General features: G+C 40.9%; 1 protein-coding gene across 1 annotated transcript in view; it reads right to left on the bottom strand.

Moving 5' to 3' along the window:
- Positions 1–2,440: 2,440 nt before the first annotated feature.
- The window catches only part of macf1a (microtubule actin crosslinking factor 1a), a 356,367-nt gene continuing 342,737 nt past the window's right edge, over positions 2,441–16,070 (bottom strand). Inside the window, exons 100-106 of the mRNA XM_051956148.1 lie at positions 15,720–15,737; positions 14,468–14,585; positions 12,878–12,940; positions 9,439–9,656; positions 7,556–7,678; positions 5,318–5,426; positions 2,441–4,353 (exon numbers count right to left, since the gene is read on the bottom strand). Coding sequence (XP_051812108.1) covers positions 4,115–4,353; positions 5,318–5,426; positions 7,556–7,678; positions 9,439–9,656; positions 12,878–12,940; positions 14,468–14,585; positions 15,720–15,737 — 888 coding nt within the window. The 3' untranslated portion in view covers positions 2,441–4,114. The remainder of the gene's footprint in view (positions 4,354–5,317; positions 5,427–7,555; positions 7,679–9,438; positions 9,657–12,877; positions 12,941–14,467; positions 14,586–15,719; positions 15,738–16,070) is intronic.

The raw sequence follows: 16,070 nt of genomic DNA, 5'->3' as shown, positions 1-16,070 counted from the left end.
TTTTTTTTTTCTGGAGCGAGATAAAGCAGAGAGGAGTGAGAAGAGACGAGGGGGAGGTGAAGAAACAGAGAGAGAGGTGGAAGCCGAGTGCCCCTGAAACCATAAAAACCCAACTGAAATGAGAAATGACATTCCTGAGAGACAGCAGTGGTGGAAGAGAGCGAGACCGTCACCCGATGACAGACGGCTGCAGAGATGGATGGAGAGTGGACAGAAAATGAGTGTACACACAGCTGCAGAGGGAGGACCTCATCATCTCCGGTGGAGCCGCCGAATAAACAGGACAAAGTTATTTTCAAACGCTCCGACGCAAACTGGAAGAGCGGCTTAAAGCGACAAACGCACCGAGAGTTCAGATTATTAAAATGACCCTGAACGAGCGCCCGCCTCCCTCTGCCCGGTGTTTACCTCACAGCAGCGAAGATCCAGCCGGGTGTGTCTTTATCTCGACAGCATAATTACCCAGAAATGTCCGGTTTCTGAGTCTGTGGTCGGCTGTCAGGCCTGAGTGACTGTCGGCACGCACAGAGAAGGAAACCATTAAACTGTCATTAAAAATAAAATCAAATAAAAACGGTCGACTTACAAAAAGTTCTCAGTAAGAACTGTTGGTGCACAATGCCTGTCAAAAGCTGATTACACTGAAAAACATGTTGAAAAAAGCTGAAATATGCACAGAAAGTAAACACCTCAAGTGCACAAGAGAAAAGGAATAATTACACCATTCCATTAAAAAAATAAAAAAGATCCCACTCAAGAGAAAAACTGTATATGTACATAATCCATATAAAAAAAGATTACTGTGCCAAAAAATAAATGGAAAATAATTAAAATTAAAAACTGGCAAAAATATGAACAAAAATTTAAATTGACATAAGACAAAATGAAAACAAATAGTCCTCTTTCAAAAAAGAAAATATTCTATAAAAATGTTCTAAATCCTGCATAAACAGGAGCAAAACATTAAAAAAAACGTTCATGTAAGAACACACAAGAGAAAAGAGAAATATTTAAGATAATTTAACACTTTCTACTAAAAATATAATTATCCTATTTCAAAAAAGTTATGAGGAAGAACAGTTTATGTGCACAGTGCATGTCAAAAGCTGAATACACTAAAAAACCCCACAAAACTAAAAATTAGGAGACTTCATGTAGACACAAGACAGAAGGAAATCATTAAGCTTCCATTAAAAAACAACAAAAAAAAATACGTCGAAAAGCCATGAATAAGAACTGTGTCCTTAATCCATGTCAAAAGCCTTGGTGATTACTGTGCCAGCAACAGAAAATGGAAAAGAAATTTTAAAAAAACTTGTAAAAAAATAAGAATAAAAATTTAAATTAACAAAACTCCATCAGATGAAATGCCTCTTCTAAAAATATGTAGAAATTTTAGATTAAAAAAAAATGATAAAAATGTTTTAGATCCTGCATAAAAAGCAGCAAAAAATAAAATAAAACCCTCATGGATGCAGACACGAGAGAAATATTTAAGCTCATTTATCACTTCATACTAAAAAATAAAACTGTCCTATTTTAAATAAAATCACGAGTAAGAATTTTTTAAGTGCACAATCCATGTCAAAAACTGATGAACAAAAATGTAAATAGGGAAAAAAATATATCAAAAGTTGCATAAATATAAAGATGAAAGTAAATTCAGACAACTAATGTTAACACACATAAGTCAAGTGAAACAGTTCATCTAATTTAGCACCAAAAAACAAAAAACCTAAAACAAGAACGAGGCATGGGCACGATCCGTGTTAGAAAGTGATTACAACAACACATAACTGAAAAATGAGAACATGTAAATATGAAACTTGAACAAACGTGCACATAAAAGCTACATATTGGAAAAAAAACTCCATTTTTGTGCAACAAATGTCACGTAAACAACAGTCACGCAACTCATGAAGGTAAATGAGTGAAAACCTGAGACAAAAAGAAAAACCTAAAGTGTCCTATTAAAAAAAGTCATGAGTAAGAACTGTGAAAGAGGACAAGCCAATGAAATGAACTCAAATAAAATTATGTTGTAAATTGTGGTTACAAAAAATCTATAAAAAACACAAAACATGACAAAGTCACCATGAAAAAAGCCACAAAAACACACAAACTCACCCAGAACGCTGCATCTCCAGCTGGGCAGTGCAGACGTACATTCTACAACTTCAAATAAACTAATTATGCTGAAAATAAGAAAAGATTTGAGACAATCACGACTCCAAGAAGAAACCAAAATTTACTCCTCTAACTATCCAATTAGTCTGACATGAGTGTATAAAATCCAGAGTAATCTGGAGTTCACTTTCACTAAAATAAATAAAAACGTCTGTTCTCTTGTGTTTGTGTAAATATGCAGCACAGATGTTCACAAATCAAACTCTGCAGAGCAAAAACCCACAAAACCAAATAAATCAAACACCAGAGAAAGTTTTACTGCAAGCATATTTTTAATACAAAAACAGAACAAAAAAATTGTTTATAATTTTAGTTTTTTTTTTTCATTTTACTTTTACACAAGTGACTCCTGTAACACCGTCCCTCCTCCTCCGTCGCCGTCAGGAGGCGGCGACTCGTCTCCTTCACCACAATCCCTCCTCAGAGACAATAAATAAATAAAAATCACCTTAAGATGTCTGCTTTCTTATTGTAATTTCATTAGTTTTCATAAACTTCATCTCTTACACTGAGATAAACACAGAGACAACTCGGCCCCGCCAGCGACGGGACATTTGAAAAAAAGCCTAGAAGAAGAGACGCTGAGGAAGAAGACCCACTCTGATTGGTCCGCTCCGCCCAGCACTCCTGTCATTCATATTTGTAGTTGTCTGTCTACACATGAAGGGCAAACCCCTTTGGTCAGGAAATCGTCGTCATTAGCATCAAAGAAAGTTTAACAAACAAGGCGACCTAGTGAATAATGTCATGTTACAATGGAGTAGAAACACACGTTTACACACACATCATGTCAAAAAAGAGCAGAGTGGAAATCTTCTCGGTACAAAAAAATCACAATGTCATTAACCATAACACTAAATCACTCTCTGCTGAGCGGTGATATGACATGAAAATAAATAGATCTTTCTCTCAAAGCTAGAAAACAAAACTGGATTATAAATTAACCAGAAAAAAACGAGAAGAAAAAAAGAACAAAATGACATTCGCAAATGAAAATTTTGCATACAGTGACTCAAGTCAATGACCTCTATTGTTTCCTGTAACAAAGACACACACCAAACACACCACAGTGTGTCAGAGTGTGTGTGTGTGTGTGTGTGTGCTGCTGGTTGCTAAGGGCGACGCAGCAGGTTAAGGTGGAGCTGCAGACAGTTAGTGCATGCTGGTCGTGGAGCTCTGCGGACGCTAACATCAGGAATATTGTCAGAAATGTGCTGTTAGTTGAGTGTCGCTGTAAAAATAGTCCTTTCTATTGCCAGTCTGTGATGTTTGTGTCGGATTGTTGCGCCGGCATGTGATGAAACCACACCGCCCTTCGCTGAAATGCACACAGGAGGCCGACCTCGGCGTAGCGGCGGTCGGAGGAGTCTGCTGCGGTGCTTCAGTGTGTGAGTGTTTGTCTCCACACGCTGCCTCTGAGATGGTTCTGTCCGGGAGAAGCGACATGGCAGTCGTTGCATATTTTCTTTTTTAACTCATCGCTGAGGCATCTGGCCCACAAGCCAAAATAAAAACCCACAATTCTCTCTCTTTTTTCCTGAATGTTGTTTGAGCTTGTTCTTTTCTGTGTGTTTTTGCAGCCGTGGTGGTGGCGTGTCCCGCTCCCTGCTCCGCCCGCTGGGTACAGAGTTTGTAGAAATCAATCTGAAGTAAGGCAGCATCTCGTCGAGTCGTCGCTGGTCGGAGCAGGAGGCCGGAAGGCAAACTGGGGTCGCTTCTTAAAGGGGAAAGCCGCCGCCGACCCCGAAGACTCAAACTCTTCTTGTCTTGTGCAGGTTCAGTCGGTTCAGAGATCAGGGAAAGACTGAGAAGATCCATTCAGCTTCTCCTTCTGTCCCGTTCGAATCAGTCTTAGCGCACAGGTTCAGTAGAAGCCCTATGGTGGTCCAGGTTGGAGGTATCTGCTGCTCCGGCTCCTCTGCTGGGTTTATTTCTTGGCTGACCCCGGGGTCTTGGGGCTGGGGGCCTTCTTGGAGATGGTTGGGATCTTGGAGGGTTTGGCTCCTCGCCTCGGGGTGTCCGAGGTGTCCGAGCAGACGGACCGGGCGTCCTGCAGCTCGGAGGCGTCCGAGGCGTCGCTGCCTCTCCGGCTGCTGGCCCTGCTGCCGGCTCGACTGCCGGCTCGGCTGGTCGGACCGCTGGCTGTGGACGCCGCTCGCTTTGGATCTGGAGGAAATGAAGGAAAAAAAACACGAGAATGGAGGAACAAGAAGAGTCTATTAACACACAATTTCATCCCTATATAGTCAATCTGAGAGTATTGGTAGAACACACTTTTAGCTTCCTTGTCAAAATAAGAACCGTCAGAAACTCTAAAACTTCTTGATTTTGTCTCATAGCTTTGATCAAAACATGAAGAACTGCTCTTTCATTGCTTTTTATTTTGTTTTATTTATTAGGATTATTTTGCTTTTGTCCGGAGATTTCAATCTGAAGTGACTTCCAGGTTAATAAAGGGTTAAACAACAGTAAAACACATTCATTACACATAAAATGTCAGAAAAAGGGAACTTCACATTTTAGATGATGGAGCTTGGACATTAATGGACATTAAAAAGAGGGTAAACAAGTGTCAAATATTCCACATTTAGCTTTAAAACATTGCAGCTCAATGATGAACGCCTCATTCTCTGGTCAAGTCTGAAAAACACTGTCACCTCCTTCACACAAGTATCGTATTAATCTGTGAAGTCCCTGCTTCTCTCTTCACTCACACCTCAGTGCAGCTTGAGTGCTCTACCTCACCTATGTCACAAACACTGTAAACTTATAAAAAGTTGAATATTGGCATAAATCAGCGAGGATTGATCTGCAGCATTCTAAAAACTAACGATACAGAAAGAGCCACCATGCTAAAAACGGTGAAATGCTCAAACATGGTGCTTATGTTGCTCAATATGTGTCTTCTAGCTCATAAAAAGCATCACGCAGACATGTTAACAAGGTGGACAAAGTAGCTTTTTAACAATTTCCCCTCGTTGATATCAGCATTAAGCTTAGCACAAAACACAGCCTCACAGAGCTGCTACCAGACTGTCATGTTTAAAGAGATAATTGTCTAAAAGGGCTAAAAACACATTTTACATCCCCTAATAAACAAACGGTCTCCAGTATAAGGCTGTCGTCTCACCAGTCCGTGACGGTTTGCTGGTGTGTGTCGTTCCTCCGTTCTCTCCGGTCAGCGAGCCTCGACTCGAATGGAAGGTTGGCCTCTTTAGTTTGGAGCCGGACGCCGCCCCCTGCAGGAGCAAACAGGAAACATCAGCCAAGGAGAACTTAACTGTTACTGATCGCTGCATCATGGTGGACAAATGGTGAGGGTTTAACGCTACAGAAACACACAAACGTCACATTCACATGGACACGGAAAGATCTAGAAACAAATATATGAAAATGGATGGATACTAAACACAGAGAGAGACTTTTTACACACAAATATCCACAATATCTACTCGTAATTTATGAAAGTTCTGTGCTAGACTTCATAAAAACTATATAACTATCTAAAAGTATATCGTTGCTATTGATTACTCTGAACTATTGACTAACCCTCTGAACCTCAAAAACTGCTGGTGGGTTTTTGAGGTAAATGACAAACATTACACAAATTAATAAAACCAAAAACTGTCAGATCATGAACCCTGAATTTGACAGAAGCAAAGAAGCACACAGGAAATATTTGAGGTTCAGGTCGTGGTTCTTGATTGCTCTATAAAATACTGAAAAATGCTTGTGACCATTTCCCAACTGGAGATAAATCTCATCAGATTGTTTTCTTTTATCCAATCAGAAGTCTAAAACCCAAATATATTCAGTTTACTGTCACATATAATATCTGTACGTACAGATAAATATCTGAAAACATCACTAAACTTTAACCTCTGATTTTGCGACAATAAACTTTCTTTCCAGTCAAAACTGTTCGGCATGCATCACTAATGTCATTTATATGTCAATCTAAATGTTCAGATGTCTTCTATCCCACCGTGGCTGATCGGGACATGTGGACTGATTGTGGTGTGGATGAGTTCATGTATTTTTTTTTACTCGCTGCACTTGCAGTTCAAGTACAGTTTAAGGTTGAAGCAGAACAGGACTATGGGCTTGTTATGCCTTTAGTTTTGGATCAAGCAGAACAGAACATGTTTTATCTTAAAGACATCAGCTCTTTTCTAAATCAGATCTTTGTTTACATGCGCTGTCACGCTGTCTCAGAATCAGAGAGCTTTGGTTGTGTTGGGACACTTGGAGGTCATTAATCATCGGAGAAGTCTCTGTCATGGTGCCCATTGCTAGCTAAACCTGCACAAACATCTAAGCACAGACCTACCAACAGTTCGAGTTACTGCTTGCGCAAGTCACTGTAGTTTTAAACAGTAAGAAGCGCCACCTGGTGGAACAATGAGGTACTACGACTAACACACTTTCTGACATGTACACTACCATTCAATAGTTTGGGGACACTTAGAAAAGTCATAAATTATCAGAAATCCAGTCTAGACATTGTTAATGTGCTAAATGACTATTCTAGCTGGAAACAGCTGATTTTTAATGGAATATCTCCATAGGGGTACAGAGGAACATTTCCAGCAACCATCACTCCTGTGTTCTAATGCTACATTGTGTTAGCTAATGGTGTTGAAAGGCTCATTGATGATTAGAAAACCCTTGTGCAGTTATGTTAGCACATGAATAAAAGTGTGAGTTTACATGGAAAACATGAAATCATCTGGGTGACCCCAAATTTTGAATGGTGGTGCATGTAGAGAAAACTGGATTTTGTTGTCTTTTGAAGACTGTAGTACAAATGCAGGAATCCGTTTTTTTTCTTCATACACTGTGGAGCCGATTTGAATAACTTTAAAGTACTGAAAGTGTGCATTACTGAAGAAAATGTTATCGGATTAGGACTTGGCAGACACAAAATATTAAATAACTCTGATTAGATCACTCCTAAAACAGACACTTTATGACCCATAGGAGTGTTGACAAACCTCATGTAAAAAGCAAACATAAGGTTGGTTAAATGCAACATTTGCAGCACATCAGCACCACTCAGACTCTGTTCTCGGCTTGGTGCAGTTTGACTGACTGCAGCAGAAGTGTAACAGCAGCAGCTCCACAATCAGCCCACATGTGTTATTTGTTCAGTGCAGCCACGACGTTACATTTTAGCCTCACCACATCTTTCAGCTACAGTTCAAACATCAACACCACCAGTTTCCACGTAACAGCAGCAGCTCCCTGACGTGGCGGCGTGCAGCACCCAGGAGTGTGCGTTAGTGCATTAGCGCGCTCAGTGGGGTGGGTGGGGGTGGGACGGGGCAGTGGGTGGGTGGTTGGGTGGTGGTCGGGGTGAGTGTGTTACCTCATGCCCAGGAGTGGTGTGGCTGTGACCGAGATCTGGGCAGCAGTGGCACTTGGTTGGCGTTGGAGTTTTACTGTGTGCCAGCCAGGGCTTGGCATAGTCGCGAGAGTGAGTATGGGAGGACTGAAGGGAGGAAGGGAAGGAGTGAAGGAAGGAAGGAAGGGTGCAGGAAAACAGGGAGGAGAGCATAGCAGCAAAGGGAGGAAGCAAACGAAGGGAGGATGAGGGAGGACGGGGAGGTGAGTTATGGAGGGGAGGGAAGGAGCCGTTGGACAGCGAGGGAGGGCAGCGCAGTTTATTGTTGTATGAAAGCAGATCATTTTATTTCCATTTTTTTTTTAAACATAGATCCCAACACAGCGGGGGAGGACGTTTTTGAAGCAGGTTAGCAGCAGGGAATGACAGGAACGAGGGGAAAAGGCCAAAAGATGAAAGAAAAAACAAAGAACAAAAAAAAAATCACAGTTAAGGATGTGGTGATTCTCGACAATAACAACAGGAGGATGACAACAAATGAACAATGTGCAACAGAAACCCATAAAAACACAAACACACAGTCACAAATGTGCAAACTGTCTCTCACACACATACATAACACCGACAGGTTCGCACAGTATTTACGAGACAAACAGTAAGATCAGATGATGACAGTAACATGAAGAAATAACAGGTTTTGACTGTTTGATAATGAAGACGATTCTATTTGATGCTGCAGCTTCTAACACAGATGACTTGGAGAGTGAGTGTGCTACAACTTTCCACAACATACAAAAAATAACTCTCACCTCCAGGTACTTAATTCTTATTTAGGACAGACTAAATCTATACAGCACGTTTGAGTTTTATGAGTCTGAACATGTTCTTTTGTGTTTTGCAATAAAAGCTGAAAGAGGCTCCATTGATTTAGTGCTGCACTTCTACAACATTGTCAGATTCGATGTTTTATTAAAAAACTTTATATTAAAAAAGTATCATAATGGACACAGGAGGATGAGGTACGCTGCTGTTTTCAATCTATATAAACCCTGTTTGTACATTTCCCTCAGTGCTGTTCTTTCTTCTGTCATTGATCAAGAATTTACGGTATCGGACAAGTGGATCAGAGTCTTTGAATATGGGTGAAATGATATATGAAAAAAATTCAATTGCCATGAAAGTAAAAAATTAAACATTTCAGGCTTCTTTTGTAATTGTTCCTGTGATGTTTTTGTGCAAACAGCCTCAAATTAAAAAAAAAAAAAAGAGCTGAAAGTGGCCCGACAGACAATTAAAAAAAATCTCAGATAGCACTTCATATATCGATCCAAAATTTCACAGATATTTTTGCAAATATCTGCATTTTTACTCTGTTAAGGAGCGAGGTGGAGTTATGCGATGATCAGCGTACGTTTGTCCTTCCGTCTGTTCGCAACATTACTCAAAAACAGACTAATGGATTTAGATGAAATTTTCAAGGAAGGTCAGAAATGACACAAGGACCATCTCATTAGATTTTGGCAGTGATGCAGCTTACAGTCTGGATCCTCGGATTCGTAAAGGTTTCTGTATCACTGTGAGATAGCGGCATGGCGTAACTGTAACCATGACAACAAATGAACACTACGTCAGCTGCTGAAGATCACATGATTGTGATCCTACTACAAATCCACCACTGTGGACTTATAAGGACTGAAATAAACCATAATGTAACATTTAACTTATTAAATATAGTGATAGTTGGCCATATGTTGAATCACATTGTGCTTTAAGCCTGCTTTGTCATCATTCTATTGTAATGGTTGGACATAAAGAAAAAAACAACTTAATTGCATGATAATGAAAATGAACCTTCAGTAGCTGGGTCTAAGATATCTGACAAGTCATGAACTCGAGCGGTAACTCACCCTGGACGAAGCTGAGGCTGTCGGTGTGGCGGGGGCCGAGGGAGCAGAGGGGAGGGAGGCTCCGCTGTGGGAGGCCGAGGAGGAGGATCTGGTCGGGGAGGCGTTTCTAGATCCGGGTTTGGAGCGTCGGCCTCGGGATCGGAAGGCAGCCAGACCCTGAGAGGCTCCTTCAGGAAGGATGAACTTCTCCCTGAGCTCCAGGTTGGTTCGACCGCGAGCTGCAGACAGAAACAGACGGAGAAAAGGCCAAAGTTAGTTTGTCGGCCGGCGTCGGCTCACAGTTTTCCTCCAGCGGGGGGCAGCAGAGGCAGCGAGCAGAGTGAGGGAGAGAGTCAGTGCTTCCTTGGCTGCAGACATCAGGTTTGGTTTGAGAGTGCACGTGAGCAGAGCGAGCGTTTGGAGGGTGGAGGGTTCAGGTTTATTAACGGCACTTTGGATGAGTCAGTTTTCAGGGCAGACGTGAGTGAGGGTGTGTTTGAGTGCAAAGGTAGGAGGGAAATAATTCATCGATACGCAACGAAAGTCAGCAGGTTGTGTGTGGACACAGTGTGGAGAAACACTGTCAGAACTCTTTACGTATTTGTTTATTCTTGAGCACAGAAAAAAATCTGCTCTGATTATTCCATCAACAAGAGAACATTTAACAGCTTCTAACAGTAAGATGTCATTTATTCCTGTAAAGGAATAGTGGAAATAAACTTCTTTTTGCAGCTGAGAATTAAAAACTCACAGTTTTGTCCCGCAGCACAACTTCTTCATTTGAGTTTTTGTGAACAAAGGAGCAAAGAATGACTGTTTTCTTACATTTTAGCTGGGAACCGACATAAAACTGACGCTGATTGTTGCTTTTAATTCTCAGAAAGAAAGCAAACAAGTGCATTTCCCACAATGTTGAACTATTCCTTTAACCTGTATGACGGTTCTCCTGTTTTTGATGTGAAAAATGTCATTTCACTGAGTGACACACACACTTTCATTGCGTATTTGCTTCAACCGTCTGAGAGCGCTGGGAGCAAAGCACAGCCTCTCTTCTCTTTCAACAAGATCTCCATTGTAAAGGATTTTGTAAAAACTTCTTGCTGCGAAGGAGCATCTCAGCTCTGCGCTGTATACACACTATGTGTATAAATATATGTGGGGTCATGCCTGGTTTATGCTTAGCGGGAGAGAGCCCAGAGATTCAGGGTTTCTCCCTTCTTCAAAAGACACTCAGCAGCATTCTTGGACAGAAAGTAGTGCAGCAGCCCCAGCAGACAACAAGAAGCCTGGAGAAGCAGCCACAAAGAGAGAGGAGAAAACTAAAGATCCACAGAGAGAGAGAGGGAAGATACACTCAGAGAATGGAGGAGAAATGGGATGGGAGGAAACAGAGTGGAAAAGAGAAGAGGGAAGAGGAGGCTGCAGCTAGCTGAGCAGCAATGCAACTCCCGGCCTCACGGCCATCGCCCCTAGCAACCGAACAGCCGGGCCAGTCAATTAAACGGGTGCACCCTGCAATTACGTCCCCCTTCAAAGCCAGCCAGCCAGGTGCACCCTGTAATTGTGTCTCCCACCAACCAGCCATCACATTTAAAGGAGCCGCGTTGGAAGCCAGCATTAATAAAACCCAGGCTGGCCACGCCCGGGTCTCACACTGTCTTCTTATTAGGTCAGACATGTTCGAGAGCTTTCACTTTACGTAGACGGTTAAAATAGAAAATAGCAAAAACAAAAAGAAGAGTTGTGTTTACTCATTAGTCTGTGTGAATGATATACGTTGGTCATTGTGGTGACATGCAAAGTATTTAATATTAACCCTCTGAACCCCAAACCTACAAAAAATGATCACGAAAATTAAAGCACTTATTAGAGTTAAAACTGTAAAAGCAGAAATATTCAGTGGATTTTTTTTTACTTTGACAGTTCTCAAACTAATAATGTGTGACTTTGGGTTTTATTTAAAAAAAAATAACCAAATATAAGGTTAAAATCGTAATATTTCATCAAAATCACTTCGTTCTACTTGACTCATTTTAAAATTTGCGTAAAAAAACATGTGCTCTGATAAAATACATATTCTTCACTCCTCATCACAGCTGTGAAGCTTTGAGTGACTCAGCTGTGATCAATAATCACAGGTCAAAAAAATAATCAAGGACTTTTTAGCAAAAGTGTAAAGAGCATGGAAACAAACTGAAAATATAAGTACAAAATAAAATATCTATAAAATGAGGAGCTATCATTTATTCCAGTATTGGTCTCACATGAGGGCATTTGGAAAACATTACAAATGTTTATTACAGGTTTTGTTTTTTTACATTTTTATAAATTGAATAACAGAAGAAACTTTTATTTTTTATATGATTTACAGCATTATAACTTTGTTAAACTGCACAGAAGACATTTCTGACTTCACTCTAATCCTAACTATGGTTGTTCTGTTTCCATAGAGGTGCAGGACTTTATATTGCAGTGAAAAATGAGCCCACAGTGAGTAAAAATGTGACAAGAGAAACAAAATGCTCAGAAACTGCTTGAGGTTTCAGAGGGTTAACACATTTCTCTTTGTCTGGTTTGTGTTGAGCATTTGTATCATTTTCCATTTTTTGGAATCAAGTTGTAAATTTCCATTCTCCTTTACTCATGGTGTCGGTGTGTTTAAATAAATAAGCACAAAATTAAGAGTTAAAGTCTAAAGACCAGGGGTTGGCCAAATCCTGCTTTTGCTGTGAGTGAGGGAAGCATGACGCAAACATGAGGCACACAGACAAGACTGACATCGATGCCTAAAGGCACGAACCTGAACACACATAAACACACACATATAGACACACAAAGGACAGCTGTGGTTAGAGATGGAGACTGACAGCTGGACGGATGGATGGATGGATGAGGAGTGAAAGAGGTGGAGAGATGAGAGACAGAGAGGAAGTGTAGATACCTCGGCAGCAGAAATAGCCAGGAGTGACTGTCACTAAGAGACACAAGAGACAAAATAACTGCATGCTCGTGGTGGGATGAAGAAAGTCTCTCTCTCATACACACAGAAAGATATCTGGGAAACATCTTGTAACACAAACACACAATCTTTGGAGTTAAGACTCTCAGAAACCACCACAGTGGAAACACACAGTGTCAGAGAGGCCCTGAAACGGGTTTAAAAACGGGAAGACATCAGGATTTCAGAGCTTGCATGAGCAGCCAAGAGGGAGGATCAGGGGAGGAAGAGCAGGACAGTGAGGAGACATAACGTTAGTCAGGTGATCACAGTCAGCAAGGCACAGGAACAAGGCCAAACCAACAAACCAGAGAAGAAGAACAGGAAGAGGAGCAGAGGTGGAGGAACAATAAAGAAGAAGAAAAACCTGGAGGAGAGAGTCCAGGAGAAAGCAAAGAGCAGAACAAAGAGGACGCAGGAGGCAGTTAGGAGAAAGCGTGAGAGAGAGAGGAGAAGTCCAACCTATACGAGATGAGATGGAGCTACTGGAATCGGAGCGAAGAATCTTAAGTCCTGGATGTTGCACTGGGGAAAGAGAAGAAGGGAGGGAGAAAGAGAGGGAGGAGGAGGAGAGAACTGAGGACCATGCACCATGCAATACTACTGTTTAATAAAGACAGAATGAACAGAGACAGAGACCCAGGTCGTGTATATACAGAAATAAGAGGAGGAGGAGCTCCTCGGGGATCGATAGAGGATGGAGATGGAGAGAAACAGCTGCACAACAAATACACCAACGTCACTGCAGAGAAAAGTGAGACGGTGAATCACTGCGTCACCTGCTGACAGACAATTTGACAAACGTGAGTCGATTCAGACGCTGTGCTTCCTTCATGAACTCAGAGCCGTCAGATGGTTTACACACTCTATGTAAAGATCTCTGAAGGTTTGTTTGCTTCTGTGAACAGCAACACGAGTGTTTGTGTGAGAGCAAGAGCCTGACCGATATGATCAAGATGGAGCCACATCCACTCTAAAGTAGAAGAAAACACTGAAAGAGTTTGTCAGTAGGACTAAAACTGAGGATTATTTGAAATATAAACTCGCAATTAATCTCACTTCTTGGAACTGTCCATAAAAATGGTGAAACATTCCACTCTGTGTTTCCCAAAGACCAAGATGATGTCCTCAAATGCAGCTTTTTCGCAAAACCAAAAGATATTCAATTTCAGTTCAGTTCAGTTTTATTTTATAGCGCTAATTACAGGCAATTGTCTCAAGACGTTTTACAGAACCCATATGACTGAACCCCCAGAGGAGTCTCCCAAAGGAGACTGGCAAGAAAAAACACTTTTTAATGGGAAGAAACGTGGAGCAGAACCCGGCTCTTCATTGTTCACTTTATGGTTATAGAGGAAGAAAGAAACCAGAAAATATTCAACTTCAGAAGCTAAAATCTGAGAATTTAGACTTTTTTCTTCTCAAAAAATCCTCAAATCAACTCAGCAATTATCAAGAACAACAGTTACTAATGAAGTGGTTAATCTGTGCAGCTCTAATTTTTAGGATTCTTTATTTTTGAACCATCAGAGTCATAACTAGTAGTTTATTCCCGACACAGATCATATTTATTTTATGGTTATTCCATTTTAGATCTTCAGGAGCCTTCTGCTCAGCTATCTTTTGCTTTGCTTGAAGCTTAAACAGTATGTGAAATATTATCTAAATATACAAACTGCACATTGACACACTTTGAGCACATTTGAAGCATGGATGAATAAATACAGAATTATAAATGAATCAGTGGTAACCTGAACTGTCACAATTATTCACAATATGATGTTATTTATATATCCGAGTCCTATTTTCCTGCTTTCAACCAGATTTTAGTGTTTTTATCTATAAATTTCATATTAGACACACCTCGGCCACAGTTCATTTGTTCATCTGCTATCGAATGGGAGATTCGTTAAAACAAATATTGGTTTAATGGCTGATATACCTTAAAAATGTCGTATCGGTCAGGCTCTAGTGAGTGCATGTGAATGTAAGAGCATAAGACAGAGCAGTAGAGAGTATTTATCATTATGTTGGCTTGAGAACCTTGCTCACCTCTGCAGGGATCGTTCTTCACCAGAAACTCGTCTAGAGCCATCCAGCCTCCTCCGACTCTCACCATCACCGTGCTGCGCAGAATCCTCACCAGACGCAGCTGCTGAGAGTCGCCGAACTGAGGAGGTTTAAAAAAAACAAACAAACAAAAAACAAGGAGGGGGCAAGGGGCAAAGAGCAACGAGGGGGAAGGGGGGCAAGAGAAAAGAGAATCGGGAAAAGGAAGGGCAGAAAATCAGTGAGTAAAACTGGAGTTGATGTACAAATAATTCACAACCATCACACCAAGAAGCCCAAAATGTGAGCAGGTGATCCTTTCTACTCCATGCAATGAGAGAAAAACCATGCACTGACAGAACTTCAGAGATTATCAGCCCAGTTTATACCCAGCCACTCAAATCAAAGCATCATCATGTACAACAGAAATTATTCATACACTGTAAAAAAGAAAAGAAAAAAAATCCTATAAAAATTCTCAAAATCTGGCTAAAAAATAGTAAAAAAAACAAAACAGCGGAATATTGTAAGGTTCAAAACATGAAAAAAGAAAAAAAAACTTAAATGGTGAAAATAACAGCAAATGTCTGTAAAATCATGCTGATTTAAATACAGCAAAAACACAGTAAAAGAATTAAATAGAATTAGCAAAAGTACAGATTTCTGAAGTGGACGTTAGTGCAGTTTTGGCATTTTTTGTGTAATTTTACTATTTATTATGCATAATTTAATAAAACCAGGAACAATTCTTGAGGAAACTAGTTAAAAACTGTCATTTTTTTTACAGTGTATGTCTCCATTCAACCTTTAAAGTTTCCAGAAATGTTCAGTTTTTCAAATCCACCCAGCAAAGCAAAGATCCACAAGCGATACCAGCGCAGAAGGAATTTTCTGGATTTCTCTCCAGGCAGCCTGATTTTCTCCCAGCTTCAGTCCAAAGCAGACTATATTTCACTGAACCACTAATTACCACTGCAGCCATGTCACTGTCGCCTGCCTCGCATTGTGCAATTTGTCACTCTCAACACCAAACAAATCACAGCAGGAACACAAGTGGACGGTGAAACCTGCTTACACGTTGCAAAGCCACGACGGAGCGCTGCTTCTGCTGATTTTCTCCTTTTTAAAATGACTTTTTAACCAGGAATTATTGCATCAAAAGAAGTGTGAGAACGCAGAAGGCAGTGCACTCCTTTAGTGGCCAACGGGGAAGCAGGTTTCACTTGTCCGTTCACAGCAGCGTCAGTCACTTTACCTGGTTTCCGAGGAAGAACTACAATAAATCCAGCAGACACGGAGCAGGAAACACAAGGAGAAAGAAACAGAGCGAGAGTGAAACAACATGTACGGACATCTGTATGCATGAAAGGAAACCGTTTATTTCTGTCTTCTCGAGCTGAACACAATTAGTGGAGAAAGCAAGAAGAGGACGTGAATGAAAGTGTGTTTAAAAGGTGATGAAGGTGAAGACAGAAGCAGAGAAGAAAAGTGCAGCAGAACACTGAAAGACAAACAGGACAGACGGCCGTTGTGAGTTTTAGTTTCTCATTACCCAGCGGATAATGATGGACGGACAGAGGCAGTGATGGATGATCCAGTAAATGAT

Source organism: Acanthochromis polyacanthus, chromosome 11 (genome assembly GCF_021347895.1).
Source record: "Acanthochromis polyacanthus isolate Apoly-LR-REF ecotype Palm Island chromosome 11, KAUST_Apoly_ChrSc, whole genome shotgun sequence".
NCBI classification, from domain to species: Eukaryota; Metazoa; Chordata; class Actinopteri; family Pomacentridae; genus Acanthochromis; species Acanthochromis polyacanthus.
The sequence above is the reverse complement of the archived record's forward strand: the minus strand, read 5'-3'. Positions and strand labels throughout refer to the sequence as shown.